Source organism: Hemitrygon akajei, chromosome 15 (assembly GCF_048418815.1).
Source record: "Hemitrygon akajei chromosome 15, sHemAka1.3, whole genome shotgun sequence".
NCBI classification, from domain to species: Eukaryota; Metazoa; Chordata; class Chondrichthyes; order Myliobatiformes; family Dasyatidae; genus Hemitrygon; species Hemitrygon akajei.
Genome location: NC_133138.1, coordinates 29,106,964 through 29,130,287, shown reverse-complemented (window position 1 = coordinate 29,130,287; position 23,324 = coordinate 29,106,964). Strand labels below are relative to the sequence as shown.

The 23,324-nt window shown below is 43.2% G+C and overlaps 1 protein-coding gene across 10 annotated transcripts in view; it reads left to right on the top strand.

The window, feature by feature from the left end:
- The first annotated feature begins 402 nt into the window (after nt 1-402).
- LOC140739238 (prolyl 4-hydroxylase subunit alpha-2-like) overlaps nt 403-23,324 on the top strand; it is a 146,976-nt gene continuing 124,054 nt past the window's right edge. For 2 of the 10 annotated variants that reach the window (XM_073067339.1, XM_073067340.1), the window contains exon 1: nt 5,756-5,849. In XM_073067339.1, the coding sequence (XP_072923440.1) occupies nt 5,800-5,849 (50 nt within the window). In that variant the 5' untranslated portion in view covers nt 5,756-5,799. Of the gene's footprint in view, nt 450-5,397; nt 5,509-5,716; nt 5,854-23,324 lie in introns of those variants that run through there. The other 8 variants (XM_073067341.1, XM_073067342.1, XM_073067348.1 and 5 more) reach the window with 7 other exon arrangements.

The window sequence follows — 23,324 nt, the reverse complement described above, 5'->3', positions numbered from 1 at the left end:
TCATCAGGGCTAAATGCCGGAGGCACGGTGGAGCAATCGGTTTTCAGCGCCAGCGATCACTGATTGGGGCTCGATCCCCGTTCTCCCCGCGACCGTGCGGATTTCCTCTGGGTGCTCCCACGTTCCAAAGATGGATCCTAAGGAAGGGTTAGTGAGTTGTGGGCATTCTATGTCGGCGATGGAAGCACGGCAACACCTGCGATCTGCTCCCACCCGGCACACCCTCCGGCTGTGCTGGTGGTTGACACAAAGGAGCATTTCACCCCATGTTTTGATATACATGTGACAAATTAAGTTAATCTTTGATTAACTTTCCCAATTCTAACTAAGGTTGTAAGTTCAAGTGTCATTCTAAAACAAATGAGCACGAGGTCCGGATTGAGCAGGACTGAGGGAGTGCAAGTTACCTGAGGTATTTTCCTCCAGACCGATATTGTTTGCTCTCTCAGGTAAGCGTAAATGATACACCGTACTTACTCATTTCAAAGGGCAGGATAGTTATTACATTTCGGCTAACATTCATACTTCATGAAATATAATATCTGATCCTGGTGGGAATGCAAAACTTCTTCAGTACACACTGTTACGCCAGCCGAGTGTGTTTTTTTTCACCCAAGCCTCAGCAGTAGACTTCTAACTCGGATTGAACTGCTGGAAGTCTAAACAAATATCGACATAAGAGCGCGGTCCTGAATAGCAGAGACTAAAGGTCTAAACAGATGACAGAGCAGCAACGTTTCGCTTTCCAACACTGCTACGCGAAGTGCTGAGCATTTCCAGAATTTTCCATTTGTTTTTCCAAGTTCCGATTTCCCATATCTGCAGTATTTTTCATGCGCACGTTTTAATATTGGACAAGGACTGCAGTTTAATAAAATACAATAAATCGGCGATGAAAACATTTACCTTTAAGACTAATACAACGTAGTGTTTCAATAAAGATTAAAAAGCACCCTGAATATATATTGGCTTCACACCCCTCAGCGCCAGCAGCCCCTGTTTGTGTGAGCGTGCAGTGATACACGATTTGACGTCAAGGGAATGAATGAAGCGGCTTTCTATTACCGTAATGTATCAAAACGAACGACAACATAATAATCAGATTCCATCTATGTACTTAAAAAGTTAAAATAAAGAGCGGCAATGTCAGCAATTCATAGAATACTTCTCTACAATATCAATTGATATGTTAAAATTAGAACTGTGTTTAATTAATCTTATATCTGTTTGAAAAGTTTGATAAAACATACAACCCTATGTATTTGTTAGAACGTTATTTCAAAGTTATTAGAGAATATTTCCGTTCGATTTATTGAAAGCAGGAGAGTATAATTTTCTGTTTTCTTCTGCAAAGTGTAATGATTGAAGATCCTTCTCAAATATTGCTGTCTAGAAAAATCTGTTCCCGTTCTCAACCTGTTCTACAGTGTTGTGCAAGCCATGGTCGTCTTTGAGGAGTCCACAAGGCAACTCCAGTCCTAGTGCAGGTGGGATTCAGCCAACAGTATGTTACCAGAGCTTTAAAGAAGATTATCTATATTTGTCACATGTAAACTAAAACATTGAACAATGTAATGAACATTGTTGCTTTGTGTTAACAACTAACACAGTCTGTGTATTGTGCTGGGGCAGCCCACAAGTGTTGCCACACTTCCAGCGCCAACATAGCATGCCCACAATATCACTAGCTCTAACTGTATGTCTTTGGAACCTGGGTGGAAACTGGAGCACCCAGAGGAAACCCACGCGGTCAATGACAGAACGTACAAACTCCTTACGGTCAGGTGAGAGCATCCTAACTGGTAGCATCGCAGCTTCAAATGGGAAGGCAAAGGCTACAGAAGCTGGTGGGTCAACACATAAAATGCTGAAGGAACTCAGCAAATACAGCAGGTTCAATGGAAGGGAATGAAGAGTCAACATTTTGGGCTGAAGCTATTTATACCCCTCCATGGATATAGTCTGACTTGCAGAGTTCCTCCATAATTTTGTGCACGTATGTTGTTCAGGATTTCCAGCTTCTGCTGAATTTCTTGGGTTAAGAAAGTCAAGTCAAGTCAAGTCACTTTTATTGTCATTTCGACCATAACTACTGGTACAGTACATAGTAGAAATGAGACAATGTTTTTCAGGACCATGGTGTTACATGACACAGTACAAAAACTAGACTGAAATACATTTTTAAATAAACCAACACAGAGAAAGCTATACTAGACTACAGACCTACGCAGGACTGCATAAAGTGCACAAAAACAGTGCAGGCATTTACAATAAATAATAAACAGGACAATAGGGCAAGGTGTCAGTCTAGGCTTCGTGGATGTGGAAAGTGGTCAATACAGTGCCATCACAGGCAAAACCTTCCCCACCATTGCATAGTTACATTGAAAACTGCCACAAGATAGCAGCACCTGTCATCAAAGACCACACAACCCTCCCCCCCCCCACCATCCAGGCCATGCCCCCTTCCCACTACTACTATCAGGCAGGAAGTAGTAAAAAAAGCCTGAAGTCCCACAGCATCAGGTTCATGAACAACTATTGTCCTGCAGCCATCAGGCTCCTGAACCAGCATGGATAACTTCACTCACCTCAACACTGAACTGATTCTACAACCTACAGGCTCATTTTTAAGGACTCTTTACATCTCATGTTCTTACTATTATTTTTATAAGTGCAATTTGTCTTCCTTTGATTCCATTGATTGTTTGTCAGTCTTTGTTTATGTATAGATTTTTGCATATAATTTTATTGTATTTCTTTTCTGCTGTAAATACCTGCAAGAAAATGAATCACAAGTTAGTATATATTAACATAAGTGTATGTGCTTTGATAATTAATTTCCTTTTAACTTTGAACTATTACAACAATGATGTCCCAATAATCTGCTACATCTCAAACCTCGGGAGTCACCTCCGAGTAAGAACATACATCAACAACTAACTGCATCACTGCCTGTCATCTACCAGAGCAACTTTCCAGCATCTGAACATCAAGGCATCAAGCCTGTGTCTTACTGTGCAGCAATGCAGCGGGTAGCATAGTGTTTAGTGTAACGCTTTACGGTGTCAGCAATCCTGATTGTGGTCTATTTTTCACTGCTGTGTTACCAGGTGCTTGCATGTTCTTCCCATGATTGCATGTGTTTTCTCCAGGTGCTCCAGTTTTCTCCCAATGATGTACGGGTTAGAAAGGGCTAATAAGCTGTGAGCATGCTATGTTGGCACCAGAAGAATGGCATCACCTTTGAGCTGCCCCTGGCACATCATCAGACAGTATCAGTCATTGATACAGATGACACATTTCACTATATGTTTATATGTTTCCATGTACATGCCTCAGCATGGACTAGATGGGCTGAAAGGCCTGTTTCTGTGTTGTACTTTTCTACAAAGCTATGTACTTGTGGTAAATAAAGTTCATCAATCTTTTGCATAAGAGACACTGGACATACATTTGGCTTGTTCATACACAGGAGAAGTATGACCGTATCTGTCTCTGCAAAATACTGACGTTCCATTGGCAGGATTGGCAAACCAACATCAGTGGCCATTCCCAGAGCAACATTGGCAGCATAGGGGCTTTCTAGATCTGGAAATCAGTAACATGGTGACATAGTTAGTAGAACTACTGCCTCACAGTGCCCGAATCCCAGGTCCTGTCTGTGTGGAGTTTGCAAGTTCGCCATGTGGGCTTCCTCTCCTATCCCAAAGACAGGTACGCTGCTGAATTAGTTGTTGTTGTAAATTATCCATAGTGTGTTGGTATAGAGATAATGACCCCCATTAGTATAGTGTAAATGTGTCAGCATAGACTCAGTGGGCTACAGGGCCTTCTTGCTGGAAGCCTCTATGAAGTTGGATATTACTTATAGTTAATATGTTGAAAGTATAACACAGACAACCAGATACAAGTTTAGCAATGGGTTAAATAGGCGTCTATTAGTCTTCAAAGACCATGGATTTGCGCCTTGGAAAATTTGCGCCTGGGCAGGGTTGTATGGGAGACCACAGTTGCCCATGCTGCAAGTCTCCCCTCTCCATGCCACTGATGTTGTCCAAGGGAAGGGCCGATTCAGCTTGGTACCAGTGTCGTCGTAGAGCAATGTGTGGTTAAGTGCCTTGCTCAAGGACACAACACACTGCCTTAGCTGAGGCTCGAACTAGCGACCTTCAGATCACTAGACCAATGCCTTAACCACTTGGCCACGCACCAACACAATGGGTTAAATCGGCATATATTGCTTTACAGAATATATTCCACCATCACAATTGTGGATGCTTCCTGGGGGGCACATTAAGACCGCAGATGCTGGAATCTGGATTCATACATGAAAGTTTAGGAACTCAGTAGGTCAAGGAGTATCTGTAAATGGAAGTGGACAGTTCACCTTTTGGATTGAGACCATTCACCTGGAGTACTCTGCACACTTCATTCCATACCCACTGACATAAACTGTTGGAGTAAAGCAGAAGGTCACGCAGCTTCTGTGGAAGGAAATAAACAGTCAGTGTTTTAGGTGGAGACCCTTCATCAGGACTCGGCCCAAAATGTCGGCTGTTTATTTACCACCATTGATGTTGCCTAACCTGCTGAGCTCCTCCAGTATTTTGTGTTTGTTATTCTGAATTTACGGCATTTGCAGAATCTCTTGTCCCTGACCCACTGAGTTCCTTCAGCAGGGGCAAGATACAAGAAACTCCCGATGCTGGCATCCGGAGCAGCGAGCAAAATGCTGGAGGAACTCAGTGGGTCGGGCAGCACCTATGGTGGGAAAGGGTCAGGGGATCTCCAAGAAGCATTGCCAAAAGAAAGCGGCATCCGTCATCAAGGAACCCCACCATCCAGGCCATGCTCTCTTCTCACCGTTGCTATCGGGGAGAAGATACAGGAGCGTTAGGTTCCACACCACCAGGTTCAGGACCAATTGCCCTTCAACCACCAGGCTCATGAACCAGTGTAGATAACATCACTAAGCAGATTCCACAACCCATGGAATCACTTTCAGGATCTCTACAACTCATGTTCTCAGTATTATTTATTCACTTATTTGTAGTTTATCTTCTTTTGCTTATCGATTATTAGTCTTGGTTTGTGGGTAGTTTTTCACCGATTAGGTTGTATTTCTTTGTTCTATTGTGAATGCCTGAAAGAAAATGAATTTCATGGTAGCCTGTAGTGATATATACTGCGCGTACTTAGGTAATAAATTTACTTTGGATGCCCATATGAAGGGTCCCGACCCGAAATACGGCTCTCCATTTCCCTCCACAGATGCTGTCCGACGGGCCGAGTTGCCCAGCACCCTGTAGCGGACGCCTACGAAGCGCGCCTGCTTCCAGTTGTATTGGGAGGAAGGGTGTATTAGGAGAAATGTGGCACTTGGAAGGCGGATCACCACGTGGCAGCTGAGTGAGGTTTCTGGAGATTTTAGAATCACGAACAGAGCGCGAGAGGAACCTGACAGTGTTAGAGAGCGGCGAGAGCTGCGGAGTATTCCGGCTGAAGGTGAGGAAGAGCGGTGGACTGAGAGGGTCTGAGCGGGACGCCTTGTTACTGGAGAGCTATAGATGGAGAATCAATCTCAGGCAGGGCTTCCTGGTAGTCAGAAATCAGGGAGGGAGTCCGATCGCGGTGAATGGATCTGGTTCTATAGCCTTGCCCGATCCTTCTCTCACCCGTCCGCTGGACCTGTCTTATCTGCAGCATGTTTCCAGGACATCCGTAACTTCCCGTTTTTGTCAGAGATTGCTGACAAGCGTATCAGCCGCTGTTTTTGTCTGTGTGTCATCCAGCAGAATGTTCTCGGGATTTCCTTTCCATCCTCGTGTTCAATTAGGAAACGAGAAGTGTGTAAGTCTTTATGAGCCCAAGAACTGTTTAATTAATTCATTTAAAAATACTCGCAGCATAACATGGTCTGAGGCGGAGTCGAACGCCGCTAGCAAGGCGTAGTCACTCAAATATTTTAATGTTTGTTCATGTGTGTGTTTGTATGTCCGCCCGAGGGATATGCTTTGTTGACTGCTGTTAATATTCTAATAGCGAGTTACTGTAGCCCAAGGCGACAGAAACTGTCAGCTCCCGGCAGTCTGGTGTGGTTTTCCATCTGTTCTGAAGTGTGGATGGACGAAGCCAAATAAACACTAATTAATCTGGTGGCAGAGTTCCCCTTGCGCTGCGCTCTGACAGGCTCGGGCAAGCCCTTTGCCCCATTGACACTGTGCCAGTAACTTCTTCGAGTAACCCAGATTGTCTGCATTCCCGGAGAGTTCTCATCTCCCAACGAGTTTCATCCATCACTCCATTCCCTCTCGCCCATTCCTGCATACGTTGTTAAAGTTAAGACTAGCAAAAGTTACACAACACAGAGGTGACGACTAAACCAATTTGGCATCAACAGTGATTTTAGGTCTTTTTATCTGGGTGGGGTTGGAGGTGAGGGGTGGAGTCAGGTTTCCTTTGATCAGGGTGCTTACTAACTTGTAGAGGTTGGTTTGTTTGGACTGTTAAGGTTGCCTCTTTAAGTCAGGGGCCCCCAACCTGGGGTCCATGGACCCCTCGGTTAATGGTAGGGGCCCATGGCATACAAAAGGTTTGTGAACCTGTCCTGAGTGTTGTCAAAAGAGAGAGCATAGTAAACTAATAGGGAGTCATTGCATTCCACCGTAGCCCTGTTCTGAACAATTCTGTCCAAAATCTTTGCTGTATTCTTCCAGAAATTCCAGAAACCCTTGCATAACAGTCATTTTATTCTCCTTTACACTTGGGTACTGAAGAATGACAAGCAATCTTGAATCTTGAATATTTTTCTCCTGTTGAGGGTAAGCAACTTGGACAGACACGTACACAAGAGCATTTGCATACTTGGAAGTACCTTGGTTATTCTCCAAGTTGTGAACAGCTCAAAGCAAGTTTTTTTTAATCGAAGTATTTATATTGCATCATATCCTACCCGGAGAATAATTTTCTCAAAGACCTTCACAGTAAAACAGAGAAACCTCCACTCGAGATTGGGTGCGACTACAACTAGAGGTCTGGGGTTAAGGTGAAATGTTTAAGGGAATAGGAGTGGAACCTTCTTCACTCAAGGTGGTGGACGTGTGGAACAAACTGCCAGCGGAAGTGGTGCACGCAGGTTCAATTTCCACGTTGAACAGACGTTATACTCACTGGAATTTAGAAGATTGAGGGGGGATCTTATTGAAACATATAAAATTCTAAAGGGATTGGACAGGCTAAATGCAGGAAGATTGTTTCCGATGTTGGGGAAGTCCAGAACGAGGGGTCACAGTTTAAGGATAAAGGGGAAGCCTTTTAGGACGGAGATGAGGAAAAACTTCTTCACACAGAGAGTGGTGAATCTGTGGAATTCTCTGCCACAGGAAACAGTTGAGGCCGGATCATTGGCTATATTTAAGAGGAAGTTAGATATGGCCCTTGTGGCTAAAGGGATCAGGGGATATGGAGAGAAAGCACGTACAGGGTTCTGAGTTGGATGATCAGCCATGATCATACTGAATGGCGGTGCAGGCTCAAAGGGCCGAATGGCCTACTCCTGCACCTATTTTCTATGTTTCTATGTTTCTAAGTTTGGATAGGCACATGGATAGTAGGGATATGGAGGGCTATGGTCCCAGTGCAGGTTGATGGGAGTAGCTAGTTTAAATGTTTAGCATGGACTAGATGGGCTGAAGGGCCTGTTTCTGAGCTGTACTCTTCTATGACACTAAATACAATAAAATCCATGAGAAAACTACACACAAGTAACAACAAATAGCAAATCTGCAAAAAAAAAATCAAACTGTGCAAATACAACAAATAAATAAATAAGATTTAAAAAAAAACAAGATTGAGAACAAAAGTTGTGGAGTCCTTGAAAGTGAGCCCATTGGTTGTGGAATCAGTTCAGTATTGAGTTGAGTGAAGTTATCCACATTAGCTCAGGAGCCTGATGACTGAAGGCAGTTCCTGATCGTTCCATCAGTGTCAGGATGTTACAGTCTTCTGAAATGAGAACATTTTAGCTGAAGTAGACTCTGCACTGATTTGTTAGAGAATTTTGGGGGAACCTGCCTTCTTTGAAGTGTAAGTACATTTTGCCTCTGGCCCCAGATGATACAAGGCTTTGCATGTAATTCTTAAGAGAATAGTCCTGTGCTGTGCTTTGACTAGTTGTTTGATATCAATGGCATGGATTGCCGAACAAGGCAGTACAAGTGAAGTAGGCCAGAAAGAGTTACATGGAGAATAGCATTAGCATTTATCAGGAGGGTTAGATATGTCCTCATAGTGTAAATTCTGTAGCATTTAAAGCTTTCTTTATTCAAAGCATTCCACATGTTGTAAACTCAGTGATTAAAACAAGGCCAAAATAAACCAGTTTTGGAAATGGTTATATGTCCACAGGTAGGATGGCACAATAGCCTGTGAGTTAGTGTAATACTATTACAGTGCCAGTGACCTGGGTTCAATTCCCACTTCTGTCTGTGAGGAGTTTGAATGTTCTGCCCATGACTGTGAAGTTTTCCCCAGGTGCTCTGGTTTTCTCCCACATTCCAAAGATGTACAGGTTAGTGGATTAATTGGACACAGTGTCGTCATTCACCGGCACGGGTTCATTGGGCTGGAAGAGCCTGTTACCATGCTGCATTTCTAAAGAGATAAATAAACATTTGGAACAGAGGAGGATGACGTTTGGAGTCGGGGAATGAGGAGCTGGGTTGTGGAGGTATGTGACATTAAACAGGGGAGTAAAGGTCAGGATCGAAAACCCAGTCAAATGCTAGGTAGGGCCCACGAGTTATAGGTGACTTAAATCAAGAGAGTCCAGGGTGTATAGTGTATTGCGCTAAGTGCCTATTCCAGTAATAAGCCAGGGGTTGTATGGTGCTTCAGAATCAGACTTAAATGGTAGCAATGTAACAGAGTAGCTAAGAAATGAATACATAACAAAAGTTTCAAACCAAGTCGAAGTTGAGAGAATCTGCAGAATTGTATGTCTCCTTTGCAAATGCTCATTGTAGAAAATATAGGTGATCTCTGTGTTATGCCAGTTCTGATAGCGAAAATTCACCCTTACAGTATTAAAAAAGAAATCTGAGACTACGGTGTTACTGTAGTATAGCGATTAGTGTGGTGCTGTTACAGCTCAGGGTGTTCTGAAGTTTGGAGTTCAGTTCTGGCGCTGACTGTAAGGAGTTTGTACGTTCTCCTCATGAACCGCGCAGGTTTCCTCTGGGTGCTCTGGTTTCCTCCCGACAACCCAAGGACAAACCAGTTATAGGTTAATTGTTCTTTGTAAATTGTCCTGTGATTAGGCTAGGGTTAAATAGATGGGTTACTGGGCAGTGTGCTTACCTCCAAAATAAAATAAATAAAGAATAAAAAGCTCATTCAGAAACGGGGGAGAAAAAGTTACTATATACAAGTTTTTTCCACTTGTATTTCTTAATGCATTTACTGGTGGCAACTCCACTTGGTGTTACAGAAAATCAGAATCAGGTTTATTATCACCGACATATGCTGTAAAATTTGTTACTTTGTGGCAGCAGTGCAGGACAATAAAATACATACAAAATAAAATAAAAAATAACTTCACCTGAAAATTTATGTCTGCAAATCAATTGGAAAAAACTAACCTTTGAATGTACAATATTCAAAGCTCTTGACATTTGGAGATTTTGCCCACCAGCCAGTGGGCAAAAGACAACAAATTGTGCAAGTACAAAAAGAAAATCAACATCATAACATTGTTATAGAATCCCTGAAAGTGAGTCCATAGCTCATAAAGTTAGTTCAGTGTTGGGGTGAGTTATCCATGTAGTTCACGAGCTTGATGGTTAAGGGCTACTAATATTTCCTGAACCTGGTGGTGTGGGAACAAAGGCTGATGGCAGAACCAAGAAGAAAGCATGGCCTGGGTAGTGGGGAGGGGGCTTGATGATGGATGCTACTTTCCTGCGACAGCACTTCATGTAGATGTGCTCGATGGTGCAGGTAAGGCTTTACCTGTGATGGACTGGACTGTGTCCACTACTTTCTTCAGGCTTTTCTGCTCAAGAGCATTGGTGTTTCCCATACCGGTGATGCAACCAGTCAATATACTCTCCATTGCGCATCTATAGAAGTTTATCAAAGGTTGAGATGGCATGCTGATTCTTTGCAAAGCTCTAAGAAAATAGAGGTGCTGCCTTGCCTTCTTTGTAATGACAAGTATGTGCTGGATCCAGGACAGATCCCCTGAAATGATAATGCTGAGGAATTTAAAGTTAATACCCCTCTCTACCTCTGATCCCCAGATGAGGACTGGTTTCCTCCTCCTATAGTCAATAATCAACTCTTTGGTTTTGCTGATGTTGAGTTAGACGTTCTTGTTGTTGTACCATTCATCCTGAACAGTGATGTTCTCCCATTCATGCATGTGAATGTGACGGTGTCAGTTTGTTAAATGCCATTCTGGATTTAACTTTGCTCAGTCAGATTCCTTCCCATTTCACGGAAGCCAGTGTTGAGACATAGCTATGGTGACAGAGCCATTACTTCATGGAAGAACTCTTTGTTTCCATTGGGCAGAATGGGAATGCTGGAATTTTTACCTATTCTGGAACACAACAGTTATCTTTCAGACATAGAACTAGCTTTCTTAAAATGATGAAGGGACTTTGTCTCTTTCATACAAATTGATCCTGTTATTGGTGAATCATGAGGTATTAACTGCTGAGGATGCTTCAGTTAGTTATCTTGGAAGTGCAATCATTCTAGTGATAAATAGCAGCCAATTCACACATCACAATCACTAACAAATCTTCTTCATAGGTTTAAAGATTGACAGGGTGTCATGGGATCACTTATGCCCGCTTTGGAGGGTATTTATTTTGAACATCTTCTACAAAATATACATCTCTTAGTTGCACAATCATTTCTCCAATGTTGGGAGTATCAAGTTATATTGTTTCCTGGGGAGAGTGTTGACTATATGGGCCTCTGAAAGGGAAAAGTGTTACCTAATCAGACTGAGATTTGCTTGCACATGGAAATGTGCAGTGAAATGTTTCATTTGCAGCCTGCAAGTGTCGTCACACAATCTGGCACCAACACAGTCTCAGCCAGTAACATTGATTGTTTAGTCCTTTCCATAGATACTGCCTGACCTGCTGAGTTCCTCCAGCATTTTGTGTATGCTACTCGGACTTTCATCATCTGGAAATTCTCTTGTGTTCACCTATCACATGCCAGCTTGTAGTCCTTCCCTCTCCCCCTCCCCCTTCTTATCCTGGCTTCTTCTCTCTTCTTTTCCAGTCCTGATGAAGGGTCTCTGCCCGAAACGTCAGCTGTTCATTCCTTTTCATAGATCTGCTGAGCTCCTCCTGCATTTTGTGTGTGTTACTCTGAATTCCCAGTATCTACAGAATCACTTGTGTTCACATAGTACGCCCACAATGTTCAAAATAGCAGCACGAGATACAATACAAAATGGCACAACCAGCAACGACAATAACAGCAAAACAAGCCCCCTTCCCATCCTCCTACCCCATCAAACACACAGACCTCCATTCCCAGGACAGGCTGCATCGGGGACTCTAGTCCTTGGTTCTGTACCCTCAAGCTAGCAGACATCATGCTTACAACCTCCAGTCTCTGCCCCAAACTCCCAGACCTTGAGAGGGGAGAGATAGGGAGCGGATTACCCACAGTCAGATCAGAAAGAGATTTCCTACATTGCAGTTGTCATCAGTCAGGCTGTGGTCTTTCACATTTTCTTCCCATGCTTCAAGGCCCTTGGCCCATCTCCGTCACTTGCCAAACTGCAAAGGGGATTTTGACATTTTGAGCTTTGCCTTATGGTCTTGTGCCTGGCATGTGACCAAAGTGACCATTTGGTGTCCATAGCATGAAGAACTGCATATTTCCACAGTGTTACAAAGTAGAGGTAAGCCTGGAGTATAGATTAATCTAACCATGTAGTTTGAAGAAGCCCCTATCAAAATTCAATGTGAATTTATTATTGGAGTATGTACAGTATGTGTCACCATATACTACCCTGAGATTCATTTTCTTGCAGGTATTCATAGCAGAACAGGTAAATACAATAGAATCAATGAAAAACCACACTTAAAGACTGACAAACAACTAATACGCTGAAGACAAAGTGTGCAAATACAAAAAAAACACTGAGAACAGAGTTGTAAGGCTGCGTGTTTGGCAAAATATAGCTGTATGGTTATACTTGTGGGCTGGCCCCAGCATATCGTTAAGCTGTGTTGGTTGTTAATACAGACGACACTTTTCACCGTATATCTTGATGTACATCTCAATCTGAAACCAGTTCCTAGGACAGTTAAATCGAAAGTCATGTACTATGAGTAGACTCTGCAGTGAAACTGGCTGTCACAACCAAATGAGCTAATGTTATGAGGCATTTGAAAAGAAACTGCTGCTCAGTGCAGCCTGGAACTGATTGTAGCAGAGCGCTGATAACTCTGCCAAGAGCTGGAGAGATGTGGCATCCGAAGAACAATCTGGAAACAAGGCAAGACTCGACAGATTAGGTGCAGCTGCTGAGCAAACAAGGCAAAAACTCCAGTGATCAGCAGTTGGGTCCTTTTTTTAAATAATTACTGTAAAACGTTTTTGAGAATTGATGTAATGTTTTGGCACAACCTTGTTGGAGAGGTGGGGGTTACAGTATGTTTCAGTTACATACATAGTTCACACTGCTTGGCGGAATTCTGAGACTATTGTTGGGTTGGATGACTCTGGGCCTCTACTTGCTGAAGTTCAGAAGAATGAGGGGGGATCTCATTGAAACCTATTGAATATTGAAAGTCTAGGTAGAGTGGGTGTGGAGAGGATGTTTCCTTAGGTGGGGGAGCTAGGACCGGAGGGCACAGCCTCAGATGAGACGGACATCCATTTAGAACAATGATGAGGAAGAATTTCTTTAACCAGAGAGTGGTGAATCTGTGGAATTTATTGAAACAGGTAGGTGTGGAGGCCGGCATTGGGTATATTTAAAGCAGAGGTTGATACGTTCTTGATTAGTATGGGCATTAAAGGCTACAGGAAGAAGGCAGGAGAATGGGGTTTTAGGGGGATAATAAATCAGCCATGATGTAATGGCAGAACAGACTCAACAGGCCAAAAGGCCTAATTCTGCTCCGATGTTTTATGGTCTTATGTGCAAATACCTTCTCTCAGTTTATTTTTCTGCTTTGAAATCGCCTTGTCAACTAAGGGAAAGATTCATAGTTGCACAGTGCCTTTCAAAAACATGCGGCATTCCAAGGTGTTTGCAGCCAATGAAGGCCAATTTGAAATGTAATGAATTGGAAAGTCCGGTAGCCAAAATTTGCATATTAAATTTCCTCAAGGAGCAACAAGATGTGCGCCAGGTCAGAAACAGAAGGTATTTTAACATCTGCCGGACGATGCTGAGGAGGTTCTACGAGGCTATGGTGGCCAGTGCTATCATGTTTGCTGTTGTGTGCTGGGGCAGCAGGCTGAGGGTAGTAGACACCAACAGAATCAACAAACTTATTCGTAAGGCCAGTGATGTTGTGGGGGTGGAACTGGACTCTCTGACGGTGGTGTCTGAAAAGAGAATGCTGTCCAACTTGCATGCCATCTTGGACAATGACTCCCATCCACTCCATAATGTACTGGTTAGGCACAGGAGTACATTCAGCCAGAGACTCATTCCACCAAGATGTAACACTGAGCATCATAGGAAGTCATTCCTACCTGTGGCCATTAAACTTTACAACTCCTTCCTCGGAGTGTCAGACACCCTGTGCCAATAGGCTGGTCCTGGACTCATTTCCACTTGGCATGATTGACTTATTATTATTTAATTATTTATGGTTTTATATTGCTATATTTCTTCACTATTCTTTGTTGGTGCGGCTGTAACGAAACCCAATTTCCCTCAGGATCAATAAAGTATGTCTGTCTGTTTTGGCTTTTTACCTCTTCTCACCTGCCAATCACTTCCTCATGGGTCCCATCCTCCTTCCCTTTCTTCAGTGGTCCACTCTCCTCTCTTATCAGATTCCTTCCTCTCCAGCCCTCTACCTTCCCACTTCATCTATCATTTTCCGGCTATCCTCCTTCCCCTTCCTCCATTTTTTTTATTCTAGAGTCTTCCCCTTTCCTTTCCAGTCCTGAAGAAAGGTCTCAGACCGAAATGTTGACTGTACATTAATTTCGGCACACCTGAGGACTGGGAGAAATTCAGAGACCAGCAGAGGAGGACAAAGGGCTTAATTAGGAAAGGGAAAAAAGATTATGAGAGAAAGCTAGCAGGGAACATAAAAACTGACTGTAAAAGCTTTTATAGATATGTGAAAAGAAAAAGATTGGTCAAGACAAATGTGGGTCCCTTACAGTCAGAAACAGGTGAATTGATCATAGGGAACAAAGACATGGCAGACCAATTGAATAACTACTTTGGTTCTATCTTCACTAAGAAGGACATAAGTAATCTTCCGGAAATAGTACGGGACCAAGGGTCTAGTGAGATGGAGTAACTGAGGGAAATACATGTTAGTAGGGAAGTGGTGTTAGGCAAATTGAAGGGATCAAAGGCAGATAAATCCCCAGGGCCAGATGGTCTGCATCCCAGAGTGCTTAAGGATGTAGCCCAAGAAATAGTGGATGCATTAGTGATAATTTTTCAAAACTCCTTAGATTCTGGATTAGTTCCTGAGGATTGGAGGGTGGATAATGTAACCCTACTTTTTAAAAAAGGAGGGAGAGAGAAACCGGGGAATTATAGACTGGTTAGTCTGACATTGGTGATGGGGAAAATGCTAGAGTCGGTTATCAAAGATGTGATAACAGCACTTTTGGAAAGAGGTGAAATCATCGGACAAAGTCAGCATGGATTTGTGAAAGGAAAATCATGTCTGACGAATCTTACAGAATTTTTTGAAGATGTAACTAATAGAGTGGATAGGGGAGAGCCAGTGGATATGGTATATTTAGATTTTCAAAGGCTTTTGACAAGGTCCCACACAGGAGAATAGTGTGCAAAGAGTGGGAGTAAACGGGACCTTTTCAGAATGGCAGGCAGTGACTAGTGGGGTACTGCAAGGCTCAGTGCTGGGACCCCAGTTGTTTACAATACATATTAATGATTTAGATGAGGGAATTAAATGCAGCATCTCCAAGTTTGCGGATGACATGAAGCTGGGTGGCGGTGTTAGCTGTGAGGAGGATGCTAAGAGGATGCAGGGTGACTTGGATAGGTTAGGTGAGTGGGCAAATTCATGGCAGATGCAATTTAATGTGGATAAATGTGAGGTTATCCACTTTGGTTGCAAGAACAGGAAAACAGATTATTATCTGAATGGTGGCCGATTAGGAAAAGGGGAGATGCAACTAGACCTGGGTGTCATTGTACACCAGTCATTGAAGGTGGGCATGCAGGTACAGCAGGCGATGAAAAAGGCAAATGGTATGTTGGCATTCATAGCAAAATGATTTGAGTACAGGAGCAGGGAGGTTCTACCGCAGTTGTACAAGGCTTTGGTGAGACCGCACCTAGAATATTGTGTGCAATATTTTGGTCCCCTAATCTGAGGAAAGACATTCTTGCCATAGAGGGAGTACAGAGAAGGTTCACCAGATTGATTCCTGGGATGAAAGGACTTTCATATGAAGAGAGACTGGATCGACTAGGCTTATACTCACTGGAACTTAGAAGATTGAGGGGGGATCTTATTGAAACGTATAAAATTCTAAAGGGATTGGACAGGCTAGATGCAGGAAGATTGTTTCCGATGTTGGGGAAGTCCAGAACGAGGGGTCACAGTTTAAGGATAAAGGGGAAGTCTTTTAGGATGGAGATGAGGAAAAACTTCTTCACACAGTGAGTAGTAAATCTGTGGAATTCTCTGCCACAGGAAACAGTTGAGGCCGGTTCATTGGCTATATTTAAGAGGAAGTTAGATATGGCCCTTGTGGCTAAAGGGATCGGGGGTATGGAGAGAAAGCAGGTACAGGGTTCTGAGTTGGATGATCAGCTATGATCATACTGAATGGCGGTGCAGGCTTGAGGGGCCGAATGGCCTACTCCTGCACCTATTTTCTATGTTTCTATGTTTCCATGGATGCTGCCTGACCTGCCGATTTCCTCCTGCATTTTGTTGGTGTTGATTTGGATTTTTCAGCTTCTGCAGACTTTCTCATGTTTATGACAATCTGCAGATGCTGGAAATTCAGTGCAACAAACACAAAATCCTGGAGGAGCTCAGCAGGCCAGACATTTATAGAAATGAATAAACAGTCGACACTTTGGTTCAGGAACCTTCTTCAGGACTTTTTTTCAGTCTGTCACTTCTCTCTGGTCCTCCTCCCCCTCCCTTTTCTTCCATGGTCTTCTGTCTTCTCCTCTCAGATTCTCCCTCCTCCTGTCTTTTATCTCTTCCACCAATCAACTTTCCAGCTCTTTACTTCATCCCCTCCCCCTCTCCCAGTTTCACCTTTCACCTGCCACCTTGTGCTTCTTCCTCCCCTCCCTCCCCACCTTCTTATTCTGCCTTCTTCCTCCCAATGAACTGCCTCAGCCTGTAACTTCGACTGTTTATTCCCGTCCATAGTTGCTGCCTGACCTGTTGAGCTCCTCCAGCACTTTGTGTGTAAGGCTCTAGATTTCCAGCATCTTGAGTCCAACTTTTTTTTCAGTTTGGTTGTTTTGGTGCTGGTGGTCGAGAAGCAAAATTGGAACAGGATATTTAAAGGAATCTTGTAAAAATATTTGCATGGATAGGCAGCAGCTGCCAGATTCCTTTAACTCTTCATCTGAAAAACTACTAATCTCCCTCAACTCTGTTTAGTGTAATAGCCTATGTTGTTCTGAGATGGACCTGAGTGAACTTGCTGGTGACATTACTGTCAACAGGAATTTGCGGCTCAATCAGCTCAGTGCTTGCACACAATTCGGTGCCAGCAGTGCGAGTGGGTGGATCTCGTAGCTTATTTTGTTTTAACCTGCTCACTGGTTATGGGGCTCTGACAGCAATTCGAGGAATGTTGGATGCGCCTTGCTAGCATAGAGATCAGCACAGCGCTGTTACAGTTCGGGGCGTTTGGGAGTTCGGAGTTCAATTCCGCTGCCGTTCTAGAGTAAGTCCCTGCAATTCCTCCCCGTGGAATACGTGGGTTTTCTCCGGGCGCTCCAGTTTCTTCCCACAATCCAAGGATGTACTGGGTAGGCTAGGTGGTCACTGTAAATTGTCCCGTCATTAGGTTGGGGTTAATCAGGTTTGTTGGGGGCTGATGGGACGGTGTGGCTCAAAGAGCTGGAAGACCTGACTCCACAATGCATCGCTGAATTACGCATTTATTTTACAGATAGTTTATAAATTGATCACAAACGCAGAGGTCAAGTGTGCAGAAAGAAACAGTCCAGAGCCAGATGTATTGTGGAGGTAAATAGAAGCCTATTGGCTTCCCACTGGTTTGGTTGGATTATAATTACTCCAAAATGGATGATAATCATTGTTTACTGACAGTTTAGATCAGGGCATTATGCATTGTCACATGTATTAGATGGAATTAATTGGTTTGGATTGATAGAATAATCACTGTAAATGCCCACAAGAAAAGGAATCTCAGGGTAGAAAATGGTAACTTCTATGGACTTTGATAAGAAATTGACTTTAAACTTTGAACATAGGACATAAAATATAGAACACTACAGCACAGTACAGGCCCTTTGGCCCACAACGTTGTGCTAATCTTTTAACCTACTCTAGAGTCTTTCTTCCAACATAGCCCTCCATTTTTCTTACATCCATGTGTCTACCTAAGAGTTTCTTAAATGTCCCTAATGCGTCTGTCTCCGCCACCACCCCTGGCAGGACGATCCACACGGCCACCACCCTCTGAGTAAAAAGACTTACCTCTGGCATTTCCCCCCGTACTTCTCTCCAACATTATTAGAATTATGCCCTCTCGTATTAGCCATTTCTGCCTCAAGAAAAGTCTCTTGCTAGTCACTTGATCTGTGCCTCTTCTCATCTTGTGCACCTCCATCAAATTGCCTCTCATTCTCCTTCGCTCCAATGAGAAGATCCCCAGCTCCACCTATCCTCATAAGACATGCTCTGGATTCCACACAACATGGTAATGTTGTGGACAGTACAAGCTAGGGTAAGGTATAAGCTTAAATGTGGCTTGGTAGCAATGTAACAAACTGGCTATGAAATGAATTAGTAAGAGAAGTTTCAAACCAAGTAGAAGTTGAGAAAATCTGTAGGTTTTGGGTGTCCTTTACTCAACAACTTACTATAGAAAATACAGGTGACCTCTGTATTATGGCAGTTTGGGTAGTGGAAATTCATCTTTACTGTATTCACAGATCGATAGCAAAGAATCTGAGATAAGGAATAAAAATCCATACAAAAATGGGGGATAAGAAAGTAACTTTATACATGCTTTTCTCAACTTGCATTTCTTTGTGCATGCACTTGAAGTTATAGAAAATCAAGTTAAGCACAATTTTCTGGGAATTCTTCCTCTCCACCCAACTCTCCCCACCCCCCCCCCCATGTAGGTGTGGGGGCTTTTGCCTCTAAATATATATGTGTTCAACCTGTTAATTCTGCTTTCTTCTTTTCCCACCTATCAGTGCCCTCTGCCCCTTCTTCCCTACATTGTATAATTAGACCCCAGCATTGCTCAGTAGAAGGAGGAGTTTCCACTGGAACAAAGAAGACAAAGTATGACTGTACTTTTGGTTGTCCTGAGTAGTAGGAGGTGGACATTGTGGGTTGTTGGGCCCATTTTCCATTAGCTTGATGACTAATGCTTCAGCTCTGTTTAACAAGCTGGACAGGCAGTGTGTCATGATGGATGTGTCAGATCATGAACAACACAGAAGGAGATGGAAATTGCCTGGTTCGGCTTTGGAGCTGTTTTCCTTTGAATCTTCCAAAGCTGATTATACTTTTTTGACTTCATGTTATTGAGTTTGAGTGTGTGCATGTGCAAGAGAGAATGCAGAAGGCCCAAAGTATGCACGTGGGTTGGCTAAAACCACCAATCTTCAAAGATTTTTAAAGATTTAGTTGTGACACGTACATCGAAATATACAGTGAGATGTGTCGTTTGTATCATTGTTTGCAGTGCGCTGGGGGCAGCTTGCAAGTGCCATTGTATTTCCATTGACGGCATCACATACCTTCAACTTAGCCTAACCTGAATGTCTTTTTGGGATTTGAGAGGAAATCCACGTGGTCACAGGGAGAACGTACAAACTCCTTCCAGGCAGCAGCAGTAATTGAATCCTGATCTTCCGATCGCTGGCACTGTAAAGCAGTGCGCTAACTGCGACACTATTGTGCCGTAAGAATTATTCAATTTTTCAAATAATCCCTTACAATATCACAATTAAAAGATTTGGCTTTTATTTCTAAAGGTACTTCACTAGCTGACAAAGAATAAGCTTTGTTCCACTCAAACAGCTACATCAAATTGCAGAATGCTTCATAAACATATTGCCTTATGTTTTTACCAGCATTGAGACAGATTGTTCAACCCCTCAGTCAATGATAGTTGTCTGTAATGGTTTTCTCCTAGCCTACTTCAGATAGCCTAGCCTATTTCTCCCACCTTAATCTCAAGCTCTCCCTTTAATGCTTTTGTGCTATTTGCTACAGCAGTTCTGTAATAAGCCTTGTTCCTCTGTGGACATGTAATAACAAATTGCACATTCTGAGCACTTTCCCACTCTAGGCTTTTCTTCTTATTGAATTCATTAGTAACTGACATATTTATGGCTCATTGTACAATAGGTTTGAAACAGTCAGCACATGGCCACTTACAGGGTGTAATCATTGCTTACAGACGTGATTTATGATTTTAACAACCTTTCTGGTGAAAATGCTTGCTTTAGTGGGATTATAGGTTGCGGGGGTTGGGGTGGGAGCAATGGGAGGGTTGGTATGGGGATAGCCTGTATATTTCGGTCATGGAGGATTGGCCAAATGTGTTTGAGTGATCAATCCGAATATGCTGGGTACTTGGGGAATGATTGGAGAGTGTGTCAGAGGCTGCAGAGTGAACTATTAGTAGTGACTCCATTGGGAATTTCTCAGGTCACTTTCCATTATCTTGGATTCCATTTGGGGATCATTTTTTAAAAAATTATTGAGATACAGCATGGCATAGGCCCCTCTGGCTGTTTGAGCTATGCCGCCCAGCAGCCCCCAACTTAACCATAGCCTAATTATGGTAGAATTTACAGTAACCAATTAACCTACCAACTGGTACGTCTTTGGACTGTGTGAGGAAATTGGAGCACCCAGAGGAAACCAACGCAGTCACGGGGAGAATGTACAAACACCTTACAGAATGGCACCAGGGATTAAATTTGTGTCACTGGTTCTATAAAGTGTTGTGCTAACCACTACGCTACTATGTCATCTATGGCAGGGGTTTCCAACCTGGGGTCCACAGACCCCTCAGTTAATGGTCTGTGGACCCCAGGTTGGATCTGTGGCATATAAAAGGTTGGGGACCCCGATCTATTCAGAGGGAGTTCAATAACAGCCATATTTATCTGTAACTAACCCTGTTGGTTTAAATTTGGATCTGATCTGTGTTTTCCAAAGACAGACATGAATCAGAAGAAAGGCATTAAGCAGATCATTGATGCCTGGAGAGGAGGGAATGAATCCAGTTTAAGGGTTTTTGTAGCACTCCTGTTGCTTGTGACTTTACTAAGTGGATAGAAGCAAGTCAGCTGCCCTGGTCAGAACATGAGGATCATCTCCAACCTCGGGCTCGGGTGGGAGCTGGTGACAGTACTGGAGTCTTAACTTCAGTTTAATCAGTACTCAGTGCCTGGTGGTTCTTGTCTGGGCAGAATTGGAATCGTGATCCCTGACTCAGATTATACAAAATTTGTTGTTTTGCAGCAGCAGTACAGTACAGTACAGAGACACAAAGTTACTATAAATTAAAAAATAAACAGTGTAAGAAAAGAACAAACTAGGTATTCATGGACTGTTCAGAGATTTGATGGTGGAGGGAAAGATGCTGTTTCAGATTTTTTTAGTGTAGTCTTACAGGCTCCTGTACCTCCTACCTGATGGTTGTAACGAGAAGGAGAAGAGGGCATGTTCCGGATGCTGAGGCTCCTGTGTGATGGAAACCACCTGCTACAGGCACTGCCTCTTGAAGATGTCCTGATGGTGAGGAGGGTTGTGTAGCCTTTTGCAATCCTGTGCATTGGTATCACAGTCATAGAGAAAGACAGTATGGAATCAGTCCTTTCTGGCCTATGACAAGTACAGCATTCTCCCTGTTAGCCACAATTGTCCATAACCTGCAAAGCCTTTACCCTCCATGTACCTATCCAAATGTTGCAATTGTATCCTCCTCAACCACTTCCTCTGGCAGCCCGTTACTGGTATTCATTATCCTCTGGGCAAAGAAGTTATCTTTCAAGTCTCTTTTAAGTCTTTCCCTTCTTGTAAGTGAGCTTGTTTTAGAATACCAACCCTGGGGATAAGACTATGACCATCTATCCTATCCATATGTCTTATTATTCTCCTACGCTATGAGGTCACCTCTTATTCTCGTAATCTCCAGGGAATAGAGATCCAGCGTGGATTTTATCTCTCTATAATTCAGGCCCTTGAGTCCAGGGAACATTCTCGTAAATCTCTTCTGTACCCTTTCTTGGAGATTGCCTACCAAGCTGTACTGCAAACTATCAGGATGCCCTCCACCAAACATTTATCAAAACTTTCAGGAGTCTTTGGCATTGCAAATCTCCACAATCCCCTAACGAACTTTGTGATTGTATCGATATGTTGGGTCCAGGGTAGATCCTCTGAGATGGTGATGCTCAGGAACTTGAACCTTCTCACCCATTCCTCCACTGACCCCTCAATGAGGACTGGTGTGTGTTCTCCAAACTTTCCCTTCATGAAGTCCACTCAATCAATGTTTGGGTTTGCTGGTGTTGAGCATGAGGTTGTTGTTATAGCACCACTTGTCACTGTCTAAGATCCTATCAATACTAGTGGTGTCCTTGGCGAATTTAGGGATAGTGTACTGATCACCTCTCTCAATCCACATAAGCTGCTCAGTCCCAATTCTTTGGGACTTCTTTAACCCAAAATGTTTTTTTAAAAAAAAAATAACATACTGGTGCGGTCAGTAAGTGTTTCAGCCATAAACCTCAGACTCCCAAATAAACTGTGAAGATTGAGCCACAGGAGAAACTGCAGATGCTGAAAATCTGGAGCAATACACACAAAATGTTGGAGGAACTCAGCAGCTCAGGCAGCATCTATGGATGGGAAATGAGCAGTCAACGTTTTGGGCTGAGATCCAAGACTGGAGAAAAAGAGGGCAGATGCCAGAATAAAAGAGTAGGGGGATTGGAAGGGGAGGAACATGTGCTGGTGGGTGACAGATGATAGGTTACAAGGTGGAGGAAGGTAAGGTAGATGGAGCTGGGAGTGGGAATAGTGTGAGAATTGGAAGGTGATAGGTGGAAGAGGCAAAGGGCTAAGCAAGATGGAATGTGATAGACCATGGAGTAAAGGGAAGGAGGTGGGGTAACAGAGGGAAAAAGATGTGGGTGATGAAGGTTGTGAGGGTGGGGAGGGGAAAGGTAGGAGGTAGAGGGACCAAAGGGATAATGGAAAACAAAAGGTGGGGTGGGGGTGGAGGGGGAGACAGAGGGGGTTGATTACCAGATCTTATAGAAATTGAGGTTGATGCGTAGCTTGGAGACTAATGGAATGTAAAGTGTTGTATCTCTAATCTGTCTCTAGTCTGTAGCCCCAATTTGATAGTAGGAGAGTCTTTAGCCTGGCTCTTTGCCTCTTTAGGCCACTGATAAAGCTTGCTGTCTCACATGTTCTCTCTTGTACACTCAGGAATATTGGCTGATGATAGAAAATGCTTGAGCAAGTTTGGTGATTGGCTTCAGTGGAGCTGTATGTACAATTGTGAATGTAACCAGACCCCAGTATTTCCATTGGTGCTCAAGGTCCAAAATGAAATTCATCCCGGATGAAAAGTTTCAGCCGGAAATGTCAGCTCTTTATTTCCCATCATAGATGACTTGTTGAGTTCCTCCAGCATTTTGTGTGCATGTTGCTGTTGAAATGCATTCCTACAGAGCTAAAGCATGTTCGGGTGTGAAAGAAGTCAAAGACTTGAGGAAGAACAAGGCTTAAGAATTCATCCCAAAGACTTGCCTTCAGAAGCAGTAATTAGTATGTGGGATAGATCTGGCTGTTTCCTTGACATGCTCATTAAAAATGAAATATATGGTGAAAGTCATCCATGTTAATCCA